General features: G+C 50.9%; 7 protein-coding genes across 7 annotated transcripts; 4 read left to right on the top strand and 3 right to left on the bottom strand.

Annotated features, from left to right (window-relative positions):
- Nucleotides 1-512: 512 nt before the first annotated feature.
- On the top strand, nt 513-1,832 carry T069G_07285 (uncharacterized protein; the record flags this gene model as incomplete). Its single annotated transcript, XM_056174495.1, has 4 exons — nt 513-539; nt 607-856; nt 906-1,001; nt 1,072-1,832. The coding sequence occupies 4 exons, from the start codon at nt 513-515 to the stop codon at nt 1,830-1,832; spliced, it is 1,134 nt and encodes a 377-aa protein (XP_056028074.1).
- Nucleotides 1,833-2,134: 302 nt separating this feature from the next.
- Nucleotides 2,135-3,129, bottom strand: T069G_07284 (serine hydrolase (FSH1) domain-containing protein; the record flags this gene model as incomplete). Its single annotated transcript, XM_056174494.1, has 2 exons — nt 2,135-2,841; nt 2,991-3,129. 2 exons carry the CDS (start codon nt 3,127-3,129, stop codon nt 2,135-2,137), a joined length of 846 nt encoding a protein of 281 aa, XP_056028073.1.
- Nucleotides 3,130-3,796: 667 nt separating this feature from the next.
- Nucleotides 3,797-11,307, top strand: T069G_07283 (KR domain-containing protein; the record flags this gene model as incomplete). The annotated part of the gene is made up of 9 exons (XM_056174493.1): nt 3,797-3,985; nt 4,045-4,189; nt 4,252-4,443; nt 4,497-4,573; nt 4,670-5,107; nt 5,195-10,336; nt 10,393-10,771; nt 10,826-11,095; nt 11,153-11,307. The coding sequence occupies 9 exons, from the start codon at nt 3,797-3,799 to the stop codon at nt 11,305-11,307; spliced, it is 6,987 nt and encodes a 2,328-aa protein (XP_056028072.1).
- Nucleotides 11,308-12,335: 1,028 nt separating this feature from the next.
- On the top strand, nt 12,336-14,003 carry T069G_07282 (rhomboid family domain-containing protein; the record flags this gene model as incomplete). Its single annotated transcript, XM_056174492.1, has 1 exon — nt 12,336-14,003. The coding sequence occupies one exon, from the start codon at nt 12,336-12,338 to the stop codon at nt 14,001-14,003; it is 1,668 nt and encodes a 555-aa protein (XP_056028071.1).
- Nucleotides 14,004-15,654: 1,651 nt separating this feature from the next.
- Nucleotides 15,655-17,463, top strand: T069G_07281 (sir2 family domain-containing protein; the record flags this gene model as incomplete). Its single annotated transcript, XM_056174491.1, has 1 exon — nt 15,655-17,463. One exon carries the CDS (start codon nt 15,655-15,657, stop codon nt 17,461-17,463), a length of 1,809 nt encoding a protein of 602 aa, XP_056028070.1.
- Nucleotides 17,464-17,892: 429 nt separating this feature from the next.
- On the bottom strand, nt 17,893-19,350 carry T069G_07280 (FAD binding domain-containing protein; the record flags this gene model as incomplete). The annotated part of the gene is made up of 1 exon (XM_056174490.1): nt 17,893-19,350. The coding sequence occupies one exon, from the start codon at nt 19,348-19,350 to the stop codon at nt 17,893-17,895; it is 1,458 nt and encodes a 485-aa protein (XP_056028069.1).
- A 1,027-nt stretch (nt 19,351-20,377) lies between these two features.
- T069G_07279 (uncharacterized protein) lies at nt 20,378-21,140 on the bottom strand (the record flags this gene model as incomplete). Its single annotated transcript, XM_056174489.1, has 2 exons — nt 20,378-21,064; nt 21,129-21,140. The coding sequence occupies 2 exons, from the start codon at nt 21,138-21,140 to the stop codon at nt 20,378-20,380; spliced, it is 699 nt and encodes a 232-aa protein (XP_056028068.1).
- Nucleotides 21,141-21,434: the final 294 nt, after the last annotated feature.

The raw sequence follows: 21,434 nt of genomic DNA, 5'->3' as shown, positions 1-21,434 counted from the left end.
CCGGGAGTGGGGCATCGCGGGCGAGTTGATCTACATGTATATAGATGACTTCGAGGGAAAGCCAGTGCCGTCCTTTATTCTGTTCTCTCTGCGGCGCGGCTCCCTCAGTCTTCGATCTACTTGTCGTTCTTACACTTGTTTTATATTCTGATTTTCTCCCTTTGTCCATCACTTTTTCTTCCACTTCTTGTTCTTGGGCGGCTGGGCTGAGGGATCTGGCGGAATCGAAGCTCAGCAATCGAGGACCAGCGAGGACGGCGTCGCATGATGTTTGGGTCGCTGTTTAATACGAAGCAGAATGCTACATTTACTTTTGTAGAAAATGCCGACTTGGAATCTGCACTTAGTCGTACCAAGCGACCCAAGGTGCACATCTCATGCGAGTATTGTAGGATTAGAAAGGTATGAGGCACAGGTCTTGAATAATGTTTCTTCCGAGCAGAGAACGGACTGAATTGATTGTGCCACCAACCGCAGATAAAATGTAGTGGCGACTCGTCAGGTTGCACAAGATGTGTTGCGACGGGAGCCAAGTGCAGGTATGCGCCGCGTGAGAGCAGGAAAAGGAAACCGGCGGCTAGAAAGGAAGCTATACAGACTGTGCAGCCGCCGGATGAGGGCATGTGGGACTCCAGCAAGCCTCAAGATGTGATAGTCAACTATGAGATGGGCGATGAAACCAATGGCACATCTTGGAACTCGGGCGAAATCACGGAATCCAAGAATGGCGACGGCCGGACGGTGACTGACAATGTGTTTGCTGACGTCGATCCGGAGCAACTCCAGAACAAGCCTTCATGCTCCAACTGGAACGAATTCACAGATAATGCACGATGGCTCTCTGGGATAGACTTTAGTACTCCGCCGTCTTCGTCGCCTTTGTTTGGTGACCATGACGACATTAGCCATATCCAACAAGGCGACATCCAAGAGTTACTTAATATACTGTTACCAGATGAAACGTGCTCTAGCAACCAAGGCAAGTAACAACGTTCCTGAGTGTAATTGCGGCTATTCCTCCATAAAGGAACGAGGCACTGACCAGATGGACATGGCTAACGTCTTTCACAGGCTACTCTTCCCGCCAGTCATGCGGGCTAAAGATTGAAGCACGAAACATGCCCACGCGTAGTTCAACTTCGCACAGCAGTGCATCGTCGTTTTCATCAGATGATCCTTGGTCCGCTCTGGCCGGGGACTCTTGCCTAATGAACCAGCCAAAGCCAGCCAATTGTAATAACCTCGCAATTGCCGAGAACTCCAAGGTCCAAGGTGGAAGGGACGGCTCCAGCTACGGAGAAGATAGATGCGACTGTTTGCATGGAGCTGCACGTTTCTTGGTGGAGCTCGGCGAGATTAACGCAAGAATGGAGCATGGACCTCTGGATACCCTCTTGAAACATTTTCGGCAGGGATTGGACACCTTCGGAAACCTTATTGAGTGTGAGCGATGCGATTCGGTTACCGAAAATAGAGCGTTCAAGGTCGTGGCGGCCCAGTGTCTTGGGACACTCGGCGAGAACGTCGTCAAGTCCTACGCGAAGACCATAACTATAGCGCCAAACAGCAGGAAGAGGGAATCATCGAGGACAGCGGATGAGATGTGGTATTCCGCCTACAGCATACACGATGACAATGAGCGCCAAGAAGTCCTGCGAGGCATTGTGTCGGTGCAAGTCAAACAGCTTCGGAGCTGGCTGGAGAAACTAAAAGCTGGGACAAGCAAATATGAAGAGCACGCCTTGATATCTGAAACAGAGAAAAGACTGAATAGAGCGGTGGCATGCGTAGTCAACGAAGCAGCCGGAGAGGGATACTACTTTGGTGAATAATGAAAAGCCCCAAAAACTATATATATATATATATATATATATCAAAGGCTGGGGCGTAGCCTTCCTCTGACCTAGCTATTGCAACTTTACTGACCCTCTTGATAATGAATATAACTTATATATAAAAAAAAAAGGAAAATGAAAAAAAATAAAACCAAAAATAGTCAGAAATAAAATAAAAATAAGATACAAAATAAAACATACAAAAAAAACACAGATAAAAATAAACTTCAAAAAAAAAGGGGGGGGGAATAGAAGTCAACTCTTAGAACCACACGTCGGTGGTAGTAGAACAATCAATCTTAATACATATTTTTCCTCTGTGCCTGCCGAATGGCCCATTCCATGGCTCCCACGGCTGCTCTGACAGACAAGGCGTCCTGGGGGGGCTGATGCCCTCCAGGGTGCTCCAGGATCTTCATCATGCGCTCATCACACAGCCCGCGACTGACCTCTGACATACCTTTCATAAAGTCTGCGTCTCGTTTGCCAGTTACGTGCACGGTCGGTATGCTAAGCTTTTCATCTACCAAAGCTGGGACCAAGATTCTGGGCGCCTGGGCTCCATCGCCGCGCGAGTAGACATCGAGATCGAAGTCAGGGAGCATGGCGTTGTGGTTCTGGGCCGGTCTTATGACGCGAATGAGGACGTCGGCCAGAACGCGTTCATCGGCCGTCAGATCACCTAGGTCGACGGCAGCGGCAAAGTCTAGCTTGCGGCTGATGAGCTTTTCTATGGCCCCCTCGGCATACCTCGAATCGGGGGGCACGGCTAGCACAGAGGAAAAGAAGATCGCAAACTCGAATGATGGAGCCACACCCTGCAGCTGCTGAAGAAGCAGATGTGATACAGCTATGGCTGCTCCTTGACTAAATCCAATGACGCAGTTGAATGGACCCAGGTCGTCGATGGTAGCCTGAAGGTTCTCCAACGCCTGAGCCATGAGCTCGGGGGTGTAGCTTTCTGTATGTGACCAGCAGGGCTCATCGTCATCGACAGCTTCCATCCCTGTGATTTTCAATCCGTTAGCCCATTCTTCATAGGACGAAATCCTGAGCCGCAGCACAATACCGCATCCCTCCTAGCACATTGGCTGGTAGGGGTAGCACCATGTCAGTGACTAGTCAGGATCAAAAGGGGAGTGGTGAACGGTGTACCTGGGCCTTTTGCAGATGGGTAAGCGCCATCTACGTAGACAAACTCATAGCTTGGATCGGAGGCCTTGACAAAGGCATCGAGCTGACTCTCGAGCACAGAGCCTGAGCTGCCGACGCCGTGTAGACAAAGGATGCGCATATTACTGCGCTTACGAGGCAATAAGATTGGCGTGCGTGTTGGTTACTGCATACTGCAGTCGGTGGAAGCTAAACTGCAATGTATGTACATGATCTCACTCACATAAGCAAAGTTTTATATATAGGAAATAAAAGCAAGCCTCAAGTCGGCCGTTCCGAGGCGGGTCGTTTGAATGTCCGAGAAAACACGGTTGTGACCCAATTTGGCATTCCGTCTCACCACTTTCGGCCGAAACTTCTCAACGGACTTGGACCGATTTGAACGTTCGTTTAGATTGAAAGTTGTAGTAGATGTTGCTACACCTTCCGTTTGAGGTGAACATTCCAATCGGTCCAAGTGCCTTTGAATGGTGTTCCGTAGTCAGAGTTGTTCATGTTCTGAGACCCGTCTTGATTCCACATAACACTGTCATCATCAACTCCGAGGAGGCTTTAGTGTCTCTCGGGACGACATTCACGGCACACTATTTGTATAGGCAGTGGCTTCGAAACTTTCTCTGCATCCTCGTAAAAGACTGAGTGTGTCTGAAGAGTTTCCCAGGGCTTCATCAAGCATATATCTAAGCAGCCGGTCGTGACGTGAAGCGATTATCTCGACGAGAACACACGATTTAAACAAATGAGTATCAGCAACTAATTTCCAAACTAATTTTCCGCTTTACCCCATCATGTTTCCTCAAGACAAACAAGAACCCATCGCCATCATTGGCGCGGCGTGTCGCCTGCCAGGCCAGGTTTCAGCTCTTGGCGACCTCTGGGATATGATTAGCAAAGAGAAGACGGGACACTGCAAAGTACCAGAAGACCGATGGAACGGCGACTTGTGGCATCACCCAGATCCAGACCGCAAGGGTGGCGTGAGTCAATCTCTCATGCGTACGCTCTATGCTTGATAAATGCTAAACCGATCAAATAGCTCGCAGTGAAGCACGGGTATTTCCTACAAGAGGATGTCGGTAAATTTGATGCCCCGTTCTTCTCCACAACTGCGAAGGAGGCGGCGTCTTTGGACCCTATGAAACGACTTCTACTGGAAGTCAGCTATGAAAGTATAGAGAATGGTTAGTCGAGGTTGTGAAACGCGAAAGGGAGTCTTGGTTAACTAAGAGCTGTTTGTGTTTAGCGGGAATCCAAGTGGAAGATTTGTTCAACACAGAAACCGGCTGCTATGTCGGATGCATGACAAACGATTATGAAATGATATCATTGCACGATATCTATGACTTGGGCCACGCGGCTGCCTCAGCAACAAGCGAGGCAATGCTGGCGAACCGGGTATCCTGGTTCTATGGATTAAAGGGACCTAGTCTGACTCGTGAGATCTATTTCCTTTGGTATAGTTGTCATTTGTTCTGACGATGCCACTAGTTGATACCGCTTGCTCATCCAGTCTATACGCACTGCACCTGGCGTGTCAATCGCTCAAACTCCGGGAAACCAACATGGTGAGCTCAGGCCCTGGCATTCCCCATCTCGCAACAATCTTGGCTGTGAATCCCGAAGCAATGGGCAGCTAACATGGTGTCTCTCCAAAAAAACAGAGTTTGGTCGCAGGTGTTAACCTTATCATTAACCCAAACACCATGCACCAGCTTTCAGCTATGCATATGCTTAGCTCCGAAGGCATCTCCCATACCTTTGACTCCCGGGCAAACGGCTATGGAAGAGGAGAAGGGATAGGCTGTCTCGTGGTCAAGCGCCTATCGGACGCTCTTCGAGATGGGGACACAATACGTGCCGTCATCCGCAATACTGGTGTTAACGCAGATGGCAAAACCGTCAGTATTACGCAACCTAGCCCCGAGGCGCAGGCTGAGCTCATTCGCAAGACATATGAGGAAGCCGGGTTGCCTTTGGCGTCTACCCAGTATTTCGAGAGCCATGGCACTGGTACCCCAGTAGGTGACCCTATTGAGATGACCGCCATTGCAAACACCATTGGACTTGCACGAAAGACGCAAGGCCTCAGCCCTCTGTGGGTGGGCAGCATTAAACCAAGTGTGGGCCACACTGAAGGCTGCTCCGGACTCGCAGGTGTATTCAAATCCATTGTTTGCCTTGAGAAGGGCAAGCTAGTCCCCACATACGGCGTCCAAGACTTGAACCCGAAGCTCAAGTTGGAGGAATGGAACCTCGCTCTCCCGAGTGAGACCATGAGGTGGCCGGGCCGGGGCCAGCGTCGAATCAGCGTGAACTCATTTGGGTTCGGCGGTGCCAATGCCCATGTCATCTCGGATGATGCATACCACTATATGAGGAACCGTGGCATGATTGGTAACCATGCCACAGTTCCGTCCGATGACTGGAATGAGACCGACTCCAGCTACAGCACTCCAGGAACCGGCACACTGACACCCAATGAACAGCACATCGACAAGAAGATGGTCTTTGTATTCAGTGCTAAGGATAAGACTGGCATCGAACGGTTGGCTTCACAATATGCAACCCATATCGCAGCACGTGGGCTTCAAAAGCAAGAGGCGAATTTCCTTTCACACCTCGCCTACACCCTCTTCTCCAGAAGATCACATCATGATTTTCGATCTTTCGTGGCAGCCTCGAGCCTCACAGAGCTGAGCGAGCAACTGGCTGCGGGGCTCCCCAAGCTCAAGAGATCCTCGCGTAAAGACAATGGCAACCTCGTCTTTGTCTTCACGGGCCAAGGTGCCCAGTGGGCTGCCATGGGTACCCAGCTGTTCAGTAACTCCATTTTCCGCAACAGCGTTTATAGGTCCCGAGATCATCTTAAATCTCTGGGATGTTCATGGGATGCTGTCGAAGAGTTGCAGAAGACGGAAGATTCTAAAATCGCAATGCCCGAGTACAGTCAAACCCTCTGTACTGTTCTACAGGTCGCTTTAGTGGACGTCTTGCGCCAATGGGGAGTAATACCCAAGGCCGTGGTTGGCCACTCCAGTGGTGAAATTGGTGCGGCGTATGCAGCTGCGTATATCTCGCACGAAGAAGCTGTACGAATCGCATACTGTCGTGGTTTAAGCTCCGAGCAGGTACCGACGAAAGGTGCCATGATGGCCGCTGGGATTTCACGCGCAGAGGCGCAGGTGTACTTGGACAGGCTGGCCGTTCAGGGCTCTGCTGTTGTAGCATGTGTAAACAGCCCTTCAAGTGTCACCTTGTCGGGCGATGTTGAGGCGATTGACTCGCTCGAGTCCTCCATCTCGGGTGACGGAAAGTTTGCTCGAAAGCTAAAGGTTACAACTGCGTATCACTCACCTCATATTCGCAAAGTTGCAGATGGCTATCACGAAAAGCTAGGCCAAATTAGCACCTTGCCAGGCAATGGTCATACCATCATGTTCTCATCGCTCACTGGCAAGCCGGTTGAGTCGCACCAGGAACTCGATGCGAAGTATTGGGTATCCAACATGTGTGCTCCGGTGGAGTTTGCTACCGCGGTAGCGGCAATAACATCTTATACGGAGCAAGGTTCGGGGTCCGTTCGACGGATTCCAGTAAAATGGGGGGCATTTATCGAGATCGGCCCGCACTCCGCACTCCAGGGACCTGTCCAGCAGAGTGTTTCCACTGGTAGTAATAAGTCTGCCAAGGACGCTCCCTATCTCTCCATGCTGCTGCGTGGTAAGGACGCCATCGATACCTCCATCAAAGTTGCCGGGAACATCTGGGCCATTGGTGCCGACATCAACCTCGTAGAGGTGAACGAAATTGGTCCACTTCCTGGACACGTCGTCCCCAAGGCTTTGACGGATCTCCCACCTTATCCTTGGAACCACAGTCGTAGTTTTTGGCACGAGTCTTTCATTGCCAAATCGATGCGATTTCCCAAGGCCCCTAGAACGGATCTGTTGGGTGTGCCCGAGCATATGCAAAACAGCTTGGAGCCTCGCTGGAGAAATAATCTTCGTATATCTGAGAACCCTTGGATAGAGGACCACAAGATAACGGGCACGATTCTTTATCCTGCAGCCGGAATGCTTGTGATGGCGTTGGAAGGTGCTTTGCAGATGGCAGACTCCAATAGAAAAGTCCGAGGTTTCCGCTTTAGCGAAGTCAACTTTGAGCGTGGTTTGCTCATCACCAGCGGTGACGACGCGGCTGTTGAGACGCGGCTAAGCTTGCTTCCCAGTGACACTGTGTCAGGCCAGTTTCGATTCACAGTATTCTCTACTACCACGGGAATATCGTGGGACAAACATTGCTTCGGTCAAGTGAAGCTAGACTACTCTGAAGGCACGAGCGAGATTGAGAGCTCTGAAGCTGATCCGGCTTGGATCGAGCAGCTAGATGTATTTAAGAGGCTCGTTTCAGCAAAGGATGCGGAGAATGTTGAGGTTGAGTCCTTCTATCGTCATCTTGAAGGAATTGGCATGCAGTATGGGCCTCTGTTCCGCAACGTTATCTCACTCACCGCCGTTGCGTCTGAGAAGGCGTCGTACGGGACTGTCATCATCCCTGATACAGCATCATGCATGCCAAACAACTTTGAATATCCTCATGTGATGTATCCCGCCACCATGGACGCCATCTTCCATCTGGTTCTGGCTGCCTTTAACGGAGGCAAACCTGTGACCGAGGCTTCTGTTCCCTATCATATTGAGGAGATGTGGGTGGCTGCTGAGCAGCCCCATGGTGCCAACAGCCGCTTTGATGGCTACGGTCATCTGGTTAGCAAGTCCACTGATGGACATGAAACTGTAGGGGATTTGATTGTGACAGACGAGACTTGGTCTGAACCCAAGTTCGTGGTCAAGAACTTCACCTTGCGCACGGTCAGCTCCGGAGAAGGAGGATCCAAGAGTGCTACTACCTACCAGAACAAGTGCGCGCAAATCAAATGGGCTGATGATGTCGATTTCGTCCAAGCCGATGATGAATTCGCGGCCGCCACAACTGCTGCCAGCACGGCTACTGATGCTCTTTGCATTTGGGTCGATCGTATCCTTCACAAGCGTTCCATTCACCGTCTCCTCGTTGTCGTGGACCAGGCGTCCGAAGACGCGAAGAGTATTCTGCGTGCCGTCCAAACGCGCGTGGGACAGAAGCCGGGGATCAAGAGCCTCAGTGTCATGGCCACGTGTGCATCCGTCCAGGACGACTTGATTTCGGCAGGAATCAGCTCTGATATCACCTTATTGAATGAGAAGGAGAGTTTAATCATGCTGGAATCTCATACTTACGACGCTTCTCTGCTGGTTGGGTCTGATGTCGTCGAAGGGCAATCAGACTTACTTCAAGCAGTGAAGAAGAGTCTGTCTGCACATTGCAGACTCGTAGTTGTTACTGAAGCGTCGAAAGTAGCAATGGCTAAGACGTCATTGGAAGCCGCTGGATTCACCAATGTTCTCGGCTCTGAGAAAGGCTTATTGACGGCTTTGATATCCCCCAAAGAAGCCTCTGATGTACCGGCCGAAGTTCATATTCTCCTGCCATCATCGGCTTCGCCTATGGCGCTCGAGCTAGCCTCGAACCTCCGCAAGAGCCTCCTACTGCGAGGGGTGTCGGCTGGTTCGACCGGCTTTTCTGCCGATGTTGTAGAGCAGCTCACTGACAAGCATGTAATTTCGCTGTTGGAAGTTGAATCGCCTTTCATTTACTCTTGGGGCGATCAAGACTTGGCCGCATTCAAGTCCCTCGTATCGTCTGTCAAGAACCTGTTTTGGATTACTCGTGGTGGCCAGCTTGAATCGTGGTCTGGCGGCGTTGAGTTTGCACCGGCCCAGGGCTTGTTGCGCGTGATGCGAAACGAATACCCACTGGCTACCATTTCACACCTGGATCTTTCACCTGCATTCGATATCAAGCGGCCGCGCAGCTCGGAGCTCGTGGCCCGGGTCTGGAGCGCCTCCCTGTATGAGGATGCCGAGACAGAGTTTGCCGAACTCCACGGCGCTATTCACGTCCCCCGAGCAGTTGATGCTGTTGGTTTGGAGGGCGAGCTGATGCACTACAGCGGAGTTGCTGAGCCTAGGTTGACGAATATTCGTGGCCATAGCAGCATGCTTACGTTTAGTCAAGACTCAAACCTCTGGGTCGAGGATGAGAGTGCAAGTCGCCCTCTCGATACGGATGAGGTGGAAATCGAAGTCGACTTCGCAACCATATCGGGAGGACTAGTTTTGGCTAATGAGATAGTTGGCAAGATCTTGAGCTGCGGGGCGAATGTCAAGTCTCTCTCTGTTGGACAGCATGTCATTGCACTTGGAGTAGGTTCGTTGAAGTCCCGTGTTCGCCAGAATGTCCGGAATGTGGCGGCGTTGCCTTCCCACATGTCTGGTGAAGGAGCCGCGGCTCTGTCTTCCGGCCTCGTTACAGCCCAGTACGCCTTGAGAACACTGGCTGGCTTAGGCGCTGGTGACCGTATTCTAATCCACGACGCCGAGAGCAGCCTTGGACTTGCTGCCGTTCAGCTTGCCCGGTCTGTCGGGGCCGAGCTGTATGCTCTTGTGTCGTCCAGCTCGGCAAGGGATCTGCTCGTCGGGACATACGGTCTCTCCCCATCACAAGTCTTCGATTCGGCTCTTACTTATTTCATCTCTGCTATCAGACAACGTACCCGCGGTGCAGGAGTGGACGTTATATTCGCTTCGACCCTCACAGACGCTGTCATCCCGTCCCTCTCTGTTCTCGCCGACTCGGGATCCTTCCTGGATGTCGGCGTAGGCTGTGATATTGTTCTGCCTCTCTCGAAGCGAAATGCCTCGCTGTTACGCGTCAACATGGAACTTGTACGGAAATCACGTCCGGCGCTGGTCACAGAGCTGTTCCAGGCCGCTTTTGGCGACCCAAAACAACTCATCAGCCCCGTGACTCGCACGATCCCAGTGAGCCAGTTGGCAAGCATTAGCACAGTTCAAATCCAGGAGGAGAGTGAGAGCATGGTGGTATCCATTTCTGCAAACGATGAAGTTCTCACCGTGACACCCCCTGCAGCACCACTTCAATTGCATAGTGATGGTACGTATGTGCTTGCTGGTGGCTTAGGCGCGCTTGGCTTGGGACTCGCGTCCATGCTGATTGATCATGGTGCCAAACATCTCGTTTTCCTCTCTCGCTCTGGCGGAGCAAAGAACGAAGAAGACCTGGAGGGCTTTCGCCGGCGTGGCTGCAATGCTGAGGCATTCAAGTGCAACGTCAACGACGCTGAAGCCGTAAAGGGAGTTTTTGATACGTTGCGAAAACAAGGGAGAGCCATTAGAGGCATAATTCAAGCTGCCATGGTTCTTGGGGTAAGACCACCAAGCTTCCATATTACAACCCACAGCTTGCGCTAACCAAGTGACAGGATTCAATTTTTGATAACATGACATTTGATAAATGGACTCGAGCTTTCCAGCCGAAAACTCGAGGCTCCCAAAACCTGCTCTCTCAGTTGTCTCCTGAAACGAACCCGTTATTCATTCTGCTCTCATCGATCACCGGTGTCATCGGAAATATTGCCCAGGCGAATTATGCCGCGGGGAATACTTTCGAGGACGCCCTTGCTGTCTATGCTAATAAGCACCTGGGCATCGCAGCAACAAGTATTGACGTTGGCCTTGTGGTCGACTCATCCCATTTTACCTCATCCGGCGAGTTCGGAGAGCTAGAAGATTATCTCGGCAGATATTCTCATGGATGGACTGGCTTGCGCTGTACCGTTGATGAACTCAAAGTGGCTGTGGGTACAGTTGCACGGGCAACAACTGCTAATGGTGTTTCGATTCCCGCCAATGTAGTCCTAGGACTCGGGGATGAGTTTGTTCACCAAGATGCTACAGCTAGCTTTCTCAGGGATCAGAAGTTCGTCCACCGCCTACTAGATGCTCCAGTGGCCGATGTAGACGGCGCTAGCAAGGGTCCGAGCGTCATCGAAAGACTATCTAATGCTGCCAGCCAGGCCGAGGCGGCTGTGGTTGTGGAGAGTGTCCTCAAATCCCTGATCGGAGCCGCTATTGGGATCGATGCGGAAGACGTAGACGCAAGCAAGCCACTTCCTGAATTTGGGGGTAAGTTGAGTCTTTATTTTTCTTCATGTGCATTCAATGGAAGCTTACTTTGATTAGTGGACTCATTAAAAGCCGTCGAAATCCGGAATCACACAAAGAAGGAGCTGCAGTCTGACATATCAGTATTTGAACTACTTAGCGCGGTTCCCCTGGCTGATCTATCCATCAAGATTGCTTCCAAAAGCATGCTAGTCAAAGTGAGTGAAATTTGAAAAGACGCAATTGAAGTATAGGAGTTAGTATTAGAGTAATATTAAATGTAGAACTATATATATCTTTGTAATTTGGTATATCAATGAAAGAGCGTAGTACTATGTTTTTTGATGTTAGTAACAGAGTCACACATGCAGTCCTTGCCGAGAGAGGCTACACTATTTAAAGTATTTTGAAGAGTGTTTATCTTGACGGCCATGATTTGACGGGGCATTTCACAAAAGTATGTATTGGAAGAAATGGCTAATCCCAGGTGCTAATATATTAATATATACAATATATTAACTCTACTATATGGACTACATGTCTATCTCTTTCATAGCCCCTCTCGAGAAAGACGCGGGTTGGACCGGGCTTGGAGATCCCCTGTTTCTCGTGGGCCATCTCCTAGGGTAGCACCACTGAGATTATCCAGATCGCCGAAGAGTAAATGACGCTGAGAGACTCCTGAATAGGGCCTTAGCTAATTACAACAGATTGAATGAGAAATATCCTTCTCTAGTATATTTAGTGCGGCAAGCGGAAGCCGGAAACTTGCAGGAAGAAACTTGTAAGCTAGACTTCGAGGTTCAATATTATTGATATACCGTAGGTACATAGGTTCACAGAGACATCTGGTACCTTAGTACTAGGCACCCAGAAAAACAAAGGTCAAAACGCCAGATGATGTTAGGACATATGTTGGCCATTGATCTATAGGTAAGCCGCAAATCTTCTTATACAGTTACTTGGTGTTACCTCATCTACTCAATCAACATACTCAGTACCCTTTCCCGACTGCCGGTTGTTAGTGGAGGATCATGATTGAAGCCGGCTGTGGCTCCACAGTAAACCCCTGTCAGCCCAACTCCGGAGTGGCGCAACAAACCGCCGCTTCTATCCAATTCGGCAAGGAAATTCTTCGTGGGCAACCTCAGTATCTCGCACAACTCCTTCGATTCTGGGGGCAGGCCTATTCGGCACCTCGGCGCGCAGTTGGCGCATTGGACAGAAACCAGCGACAGATTGAAAAGCATTCTCCGGCAGAATGAACGGGCTCAGCTATTCGAATGCTTCTCGGTCGCTGCTGAGGGCCGCGCGGGGCATTTCGAGACAGGCTGCGACATGCTCGACTTCGACCTCGATAACGAATATCGCAGCCTCGCGATGGATATCATGCTGTCATTTCCAGGGCCCCGGCAGAGAAGCGCTGAGGCGGACCGAGTGGACAGGCTTGAGGGCATGCCGACGGCTTGATGGCGGCCGCCGGACCTTTTTTGCGCCCAAGACTATTCGTGACTACGAAGAGCTACCGAAAGACTACCGTGACCAGACCGGGCTCGCCTTCGGCGGCAGAGATCTCTCCGGGGCCGAGGTGGACAGAATATTTGGCAAAGGAATCGGCGGCAAAAGGGCAAATCATTTGCTACGGATTCTACATGGTAGAAGAGTGGCTGGGACACTGGAGGATCCCGCGTTTGCGATACACACGGCGCAGTTTACGGATGAGGAAATTGCCAGAGCATTGGCATATCTACGGAAAACTGTACCGGTAGAGGAGATTAGGAACGCAGGCCTACGAGCAGAGGATGAACTGGAGCAGATGGAGCAAGAGATGGAACAGGCGGCTGAGAAGAAGGCTAGGGCGAGCAAGGGAGAAAGCACCGAAGAGGACGATGTTGCCGATGTCTACAAGCCCGATCCCATCTACGGTCGTAGCAAAATTGACGAGCTGCGAGCGCGGACTAAGGCCCGAGAGAAGGCTAGAGAGAAGGCCCTAGAAGAGGAACGCAAGGCAAAGGAAGCTGTTGAGGGCGTTTCAGGTCCATTGGCGAAGCGAGATGATCAAGTCCGAGAGATTACCAACCCTCGTGTGGCGGAATACTACAAGGCTGCACAGTCTGATATGGAGGCACCGCCAGAGTTGAAGCCTTGGGAGCGAATTCTGCCTTCTGCTACCGTGGTGGCTCTGGTGCTCGGCTTCATCGCCGCCGTAGCCATGGTGTATGAGGAGCCGGCGCCGCGGTACAGGTTGTTCCGAGAGGTGTCGACTTCGCATGCTACGGTTGGTGCTCTGATTGGAATCAATGCCCTGGTGTACCTGGGATGGAGGATACCGCCACTCTGGGCTCTCTTTAACCGATACATGATCTTTGTTGTGGCGACAGTGCGACCCGTAACGCTGTTTACCGCGGCCTTCTCACATACCAAACTCAGCCACTTGCTGGTCAACATGGTGCCTCTTTGGTTCGTCGGAACGTGTTTGCACGATGAGATTGGGCGTGCAGATTTCCTTGCGCTGTACCTCGGCTGCGGCTCTATGGGTTTCTTGGGTAGTCTGGTCACGTACACGCTCAGGGGCTGGCTGACTGTCACATCCCTGGGTGCGTCGGGCGCAACTCTGGGATTATGCTCAGCTTACTTTTGGGAACATCGCTCCGATGGATTCAAGATCTTTGGACTGCCACAGGACGGCGTCCACGGCATTGTCTTTCTGGCACTAATCACGGCCGTACAACTGGCCGGCCTGGGGAAGACGGTGAAGCTCAAGGTAGACATTGCGTCTCATATTGCCGGTATCATCGCGGGTATACTGGGAATCGAGCTTATTAATAGGACGGAGAGGAGGAAGACGCCCGTAGGGGAAGACAAGGCCGTGATAGATATCTTGTCTGGAGAGGCGGAGGACCGGAGGATGACTGATGAAAAGAAATAGAGGGTTCTGGATATAGAACCAACTGTATTTATGTAACAACACTACTTTTTTGCATATAAGTAACATGAGAAGTCCTGAGAAGTGGTTCGTGACGGTCAGACCTTTGACATGTGCATAACGAGGGACTGCACTGATTTGAGAAGTTTGCTATTCAACCAGCATCATTGTCACTGCTGGCTTAGATTCTGTGATTTGGAAGCTCTGCTAGGTAATAATCAATACCCAGGCAGTTGATATGCATCATCTCCAATACCACATAAATGCGTCATTCTAGAATCGCGCTCTCTGCACGCTGCCGAACGCGCATTGCAGATGATATAATATGCGGTACATAGTGTACTGCATTCCCAAGGTACCGATTTTTGGCTTGCTGCAGCCCGTCGTCATCGTCTGGGAGAAAATGCAAAACGGAAAGCGCCCCACTACAGAATGCTACCCTAGCTAGTTAGCGCGGCTGCAGTTTCCGGGCAACGGCAGCGTCATAACAGACCACCTTGGCAGGAACAAGCCGGGGGCCCACTGTATGTACAAGTAGTTGCTGTGATGAGCTGGCAGGAGCTGGGCTGAGCTTCAATTTGGGCGAGGGAGCGGAGGGTTTAATATGGACGTGAAGAAAATGACGATATCCTGCTGCTTCTTTTTCTGCATCTTTTTGGGTAGATGTGGGTGTGCATTAGTCGCTTTAATTTTGTAATTTTCACTTTCTTCTTCTAAACTCTTAATCTTATTCTTCTCCCTTTCCCCCCATGTTAGGTTTCGTGCATCTTCAACCTTACTGTACGGCTTCTCTCACCAGGCACGGCACAAAAAACTGGAACACAATGGGCTGGATCGCCATTGGCTCCCAACTTCTGTTCCGATAAAAATCTGCGTTCCAGGGCTTCGCGTTTCCCGTTTCACGCAACTTGGGCTCCGACACGATACACGAACGCGCTTGGCGCCACTGATTCAACCATCGTGTGCCAGTCAAGCCTCACCTCGACAAGGCTTTCTTGGACAGAAACTACCTAGCTCCGACCGAGGCTGCAGAGGCGATTCGACATTTTGCTTTGTTCCGTGACTGGCATAAGCCTCAGCCCAGCCCACCTTGCGTCGTGCCTCTTCCTTCGCGAAAAGGGAACTCTAAAAGCAAGCCCCCTTACGCCTGCAACGCTTGCAACGCCCCACGCTGCGCTAAGATTGTCGCTGCACGTTCGCGTGCCGGGCTTTAAAACAGCAGCTGGAGATTTGGCTGCAGGTTGGGGTACTGGCGGTGGCCCTCTCTCCTCTCTGCCACTGGTTACTGGCTCGGGTCTTCACTCGTCTGCCCACACCCCCGAAACTCCGCATCTGGACCTGCAAAACCTTGGGACGCAAAGTCGCCTCAAATTCGCTCTTTGAATCCTGCACCATCGCGTTTGCTCAAGGCTGGATGTAGCCGAAAGACAGCACAAGTCCAAGCTGAAGAGAAGGAACAACTAAAGACCGAGAGGAAAGAAAAAGAAAGCCGGGACTTTGTCAGCTGCGAGATGGTCTAGCCTGGGTTCGCGGTGCACCTGAATTTTCTCTTTTGGACGACCTCGCGCGTCCTCGCGGCAACTCTCTCCCTTTCCCCTACCCCCTTCTCTCTTTTCACCACAAAAGACCGATCGACTTTGGATCCAACAACATCATGGATAACCCTTCAAGTCCTCTATCCTCTCCTGGCGGCTCCCCGCGCGAGTCGCCATCGTCACCCCTCTCGACCCTCTCAAATACGCCCTCCCTGCCCGATATCCCAGTTTCTGCCGTCGACCTTTCAAGACGCTATCCCTCGCCCATGTCTACGACTGCCTCGGGAGCTCAATCCCCAATGCGACTGACGGCCACCATCAGTCTTGGCCAGCCTATGGACGACAATGATTCCTCAAAGAGCGCGGATGACGAGCAACCTCCAGCAAAAAGACGCAAAGTTTATCAGCCTAAAGAACGTACAACAGAATACTTAAACTACATGAATAAGGAGGACAAGGATATGACAGACGCAGAAAAAGCTCAGGAAAAAAGACTGATTGCGGCCCTGCGGAAGAAGAAGAAGATTGTCGTCATTGCCGGCGCGGGTATTTCCGTGTCAGCAGGTATTCCTGATTTTCGATCATCCTCTGGTCTCTTTGCGCGTGCCAAAAATCAGCACAACCTAAAAGGCTCAGGCAAGCACCTGTTTGACGCGTCTGTCTACCGGCATGATTCGTCAACGCAATATTTCCACTCTATGGTCCGGGAAATGGATGAGATGACCACGAAGGCCAGCCCTACTGCGTTCCACCGTCTGCTGGCATCATTGGCGCAAGAAGGACGACTGCTGCGACTCTACTCCCAGAATATCGACGGTCTCGACGCAAACATGGAACCGCTGACTACCAAGATCCCGTTACCCCTCAAGGGCCCCTGGCCGGCCACCATCCAGCTCCACGGTGGATTGCAGCATATGGTTTGCAGCAAATGCGGCAACGTGGAAAAATTCAACAGGGAGCTCTTTGAAGGGCCAGAGGCTCCACTGTGCAATGCATGCACAGTCGACGACGAAGTCAGAACGAGGCACGCAGGAAAGCGAAGTCACGGCATTGGGCGTCTAAGACCGCGATTTGTTCTTTACAACGAATACAACCCTGACGAAGAGGCCATTGGAAATGTCTCTAGTGCCGATTTGAAGGCTCGGCCAGATTGTGTGATTGTCGTTGGAACGACTCTCAAGGTTCCAGGCACGAGGAGACTCGTCAGGGAGATGTGCCAGGTTACGAGGGGCCGAAGAGATGGACTTACAATCTGGGTCAATACCGACGCGGAGCCCAAGGACGCGTTATTCAAGGACTGCTGGGATCTTGTTGTGCGCTCTCCGTGCGACAAGGTGGCTCACCTAGCGGCCCTACCACCGTGGGATTGTGATATCGGCAACGACTATCTCGTGTCTACAGAGCAGGACAGCCAAAACCAAGAACGCCTCAGGAACACCAAACTTGAGGTTGCACTGCCTCTCAGCCAATCCAGCACTGATCACGATCTCAGCTTGGACGCCATTCCCACGCCACGACCCAGCCCTAAGCTTGCCGCCAAGAAGCGGATCGAGCTCCCTATTGGGAGACAACCTCCGCAGAATGGCAAACAAACCAAAGCAGCGAAGCCGCGCCCACGGAAGACGAAGGTGCCTGCCAAGCCCAAGGCGCCTCCCAAAAACGCAGTCACGGACACATTCAAAGCCGTCAAAAATGTCTCCAGGGGAAAGACGTCAAAGAAACTCGATGAACGTCCTCAGCCTTTGTCGCTGCCATCTCTGAAATCAGAGCCTCTGAAAGTAGAGCTTGGCTTCTCTTATGATACCCCATTGAGCGATTTGAGCTCTCTACCTCCCTCCACCCCCGTCGGGTCCTCGCACCCATATAAAAGGGAGACGATATCTCCCAAGTCTATTCCTCACAACATGCAAAATCTGATTGATTGCTGAACTGAGGCGAGTTAAGGTTAGGATGTATAAATGGCATTAGTAAATGGAGTTTTGCCCCTGGCGGGATGAGGAGCGTTTTGCAGGCATACAACAGTGGATTCGGGATTTGGGTATATATACATGATTAGGCTGGGGTTATGGCTGGGTCTGGGGGCCAGAGCTAAAAAAAATAATGGTAAACTTATGCTCTTGGTAATAAAATACTAGGCACCTACTTTGATATAGAGGAAAACCAAGGTTCATTCGGCTTATTCGGTTTATTCAGGAAGATTTTGACAGGACAAAATCAGGTGGGAAGAGAGCACGGCATCAATGACAGTTTTAATGTTCATTATATTTATTCAAAGACGTCCGAGATTACTGTCATGGACACTATGATTCAGACACAGCATCAACCAAGCTTCATTTGCTATATCCCTCAGTGTGATTTCACGCCTTATAAGGACTCCAAAACAATTCGTCACCATTCCACCTTTTCTGTACTCGATCCAACTCGGCCAGTCTCTCCTCATCGAACAAATCTCGTCGTCCAGGGAGGAACCTCATCACTCCTGAATGCGTTCTCGGAGGAAGGCCATCCTGTTCATCGTCCTTTTGTAGAATAGCCGTGGCCTCGTCAAAGAATTCCACCAGGGCATCTCTGGTTTCGGGCTCAGAGCACCACAGTACCCCAATAGAGCAAAATCCTCTGTCCCTGCCCTCGATGAATTTCCCTTTGCCTTCAGGGGTGGTGCCAAACTGGACGAGCTTAGAAGGGTTGAAGTTGTGAAACATGAAGGCGGTGCGAGCAGCGTCGGGATATCTCTCTGTCACGGCGAGAAATTTGGCAAAGGCGGCCTTGAGGTTTTGAGGGGAGAGGCGGGCAATGCGGGCGGAGGCCATGGATTTATGGCCGCCGTGAGCGTTCATCGCCTCGACGCCGTTGTTGACGTTGGGGAAAGGGACTTGGACTGTATTTGCTATGAGAGCTTTTTCGACCAAGGATGGGCTGAGGAGGCTTGCTCCGGCGGGTGAAGCTTCTGCTTCACTGGTAGGGCCATAGTATGTGCCCGTGAGGACAATGATGGGCTTTCCAGCGAGGGGAGTTCCGGGAGGTCCTCGAGTGAAGCCGAAGATGAAGTTCATGGGGTCTGGAGGCGGGACAAAGGCGAGGAACGCATCGACGGCGGCATCGACGGCAGTTGGAGGGAATATCAAGGTGCGGCTCCAGATGCTGGGAGTGGCATCATCTTTGCTGGCCGGGGAGAGATTCAAGCTGCTCAAGGGGTAGATTCGCATGGTGACGGCAGCGACAACACAGAGACCGTGGCCAGCGCCGTTGAGAACATTGAACAGAGCGAGTTCATCGCCCGTGGAAGATGGTCCGATTTGGAGGATTTCTCCTGCAGCGGTGACGACTCGAAGAGATACGACGCTGTCGGCCATCCAGCTCACGATGCCGTTTACAGATGTGTTGCCGCCTCCCAGCAGGCTTCCGACGACGCCGACTGCGTTTGAGTTGACGACGGCGGTGAAGTAGCCTTGGTCAGAGAGCTGTTTTAACAGGTCGCCGGTGAGGACGCCTCCTCCGAAATGGACTTGTTCTTTTTGTTTGTCTATGATGATGGACTGGAGGTTCTTGAGGTCTAGGTACAACACCCTTGAATGGATGGGGATAGCTGAGCCGTGTCGGCCTCCAGTGGGGACGATGGTGAGATTATTGAGGCGAGCGAATTTGATAGCTGAGACGACATCCTGTTCGGTGTTTGGGGAGATGATTATTGCTGGGGGGGCTTCGATGAAGGAGTCTGACCAGCGTGAGAGGAGCTCGGGGGCGGAGGCTGAGGGGTCTGGGATGGTGAAGGGACAGGCGAGGAGGTTTGTTCCGTTGAGTTGGGGATCTGCCATGATGAGTTTCGGTTTCCTTCTTATTCTAGGATGAGATGTTACGGATGAGGAGGTTAAAGTGAAGCACGAAGAGGATGACGGTGATGGCTCTTTAATGTATGTAGCACAATGGGTGGCTTCGTTAGAGTTAGCCGTTAGGTCATCGAGCTTAGGATATAAGTCAGACCACGAATACAAACAATTGGATGAAAATGTATGGTGATAACTGACAAAAAGGAGCAATGGTACTTTGAGGCGTTGCATGACAGAAACTTACATTCCATATAAAATAAGCACTTGTTTCGGGCATCAGCAACTACTGTAGGCAGACTACCATCTATTTCCGAGTCTAGCAGACGGCCATGTGGGATGAGCCGATATCCTAATAGACTGCGTAAGAGTATGGAATCATAAGCTCTAAAATCGCGCTACGGGGGTGCTGTGGGTGTTTAGATATGGAACATATAGGAGGAAGAAATTACGGTGTAGGATGAGGTTTGATTGTCGGCTTTTGGTTGTAAGTGGTGCTGCGCAGTGCGGAGAAATAGTGGTGAGATTACCGACGCAGTGAGACGACTGACATGAACTAAATTACTTTGAGATTATAAAACTAAATATAAGCTGTTGCTGATTCAATGAATAATCGAATTATAAGCCACCAATAGGGTAGTGTATGGAAGCCATAAAAGTGCGATGGATGCGGAGTAGAAGCTGGAATTACAGTCTCACTCAGCGCGAATTCAAGCTTGAATGTTATTGGAATCAATTTTCATGCTATATACATTGTTTCCTTTCAACGAATGTGCATATTGGCCTCCTGAAAAGATGCAGTAGCGAGATTCAGCCGTACCAATTGGGAAATCAGTCTGTTTCTGAGTTTGATCTCTCAGATAGCCTATAAGCTTGATGCTCCGACATTTGGAGTTTCAAGCCACCAGCATCATACACCGTCAGTGGCAGAGCAAAAGCAAAGAGAGAGATTCGCCTCCCGATCGCTGTTAGATCACAAGTCATACAGAAAGAAGTCACATTCTTGAGACGAAAAACCTCAATACTCGTCTCGTAGCTTAAAATCGCCCGGTGATTGAAGTCGTCTTCCTAAAGGCGTCATGTCCAACAGCGTCAGCGTCGGCTGCACCTTTTCGCCTCCCCTCATGAACGTCGAGTACGTATGATAGATGTTGCCATCTTTCTTCAAAAAGATGCTGAAGCCAGGAATGTCGCCCTTAAAGTCCGGCTTGAACCTCGCATCTTCCTCCTTGAGGTCCTCAAAGTTGTACTGCTTAGGGGCTACGGCTTCGTCCAGCGTGGCGTGGAAGTCGTAGTTGAAGTCGGATTTGCCGCTGGAATACCAGGGAAAGGTCCAGCCGGCTTTGGCCTTGTAAGCTTCGATCTTGTCGATCGGCGCACGAGAGATTGCGACGAGGTTGGTGTTCTTTGACCTGAGATGGCGCACGTCGGGCAGAGATTCGCCCATGTGCGTGCAGCCGGGACAGCCGCGGTCGTCTTCGGGCTTGAACATGAAGTGGTAGACGATTAATTGGTCTTGGCTCTCGAAGAGATCGTTGAGGGACACTGTCTTGTTGCCGGGGCCTTGGAAGAGATACTCCTTGTCTATTTTGACCATGGGCAGCTCGCGGCGTTCAGCGGCGAGAACATCGCCCTTGTGCGTGTACTCTTTCTCTTTTTTGAGAAGAGCTTTGCGGGCAGTCTCCCATTCTTCACGACTAACAACCTTTTGGTGATAAATTGTCAGCATTTGGATGAGCTTTGAGGTCGCCACCTATCCAACAACTCACTTTGCCAGGCATATTGCTTAATGATAATGCCAAGTAGCTAATCTGGTTGAGTTGAGATCGTATAATGCACCAGATTGGATTCAATTGATAAGGATCATGAGTTTAAGTAAAGTGGCGATTGAAGAGAATTCCAACTCCAGAAGCTTCCTATTCCCATTTTTATAGTCACTGAATGATATTGCCATCAACAGCTTCTAAATGTTCACTAATCAATAGTCTTGTTCAATTCTCGTCGACTCTTCTGCCTGTACCACTTGGCATCAGTTCGACGCCTGTGGCGTCCGGGGCAGGCAGACATGCCATCCA

The sequence above is a fragment of the Trichoderma breve genome, chromosome 4 (genome assembly GCF_028502605.1).
Source record: "Trichoderma breve strain T069 chromosome 4, whole genome shotgun sequence".
Lineage (NCBI taxonomy): Eukaryota > Fungi > Ascomycota > Sordariomycetes > Hypocreales > Hypocreaceae > Trichoderma > Trichoderma breve.
Note: the sequence above shows the minus strand (reverse complement) of the source record. Positions and strands in the feature narration are given on the sequence as shown.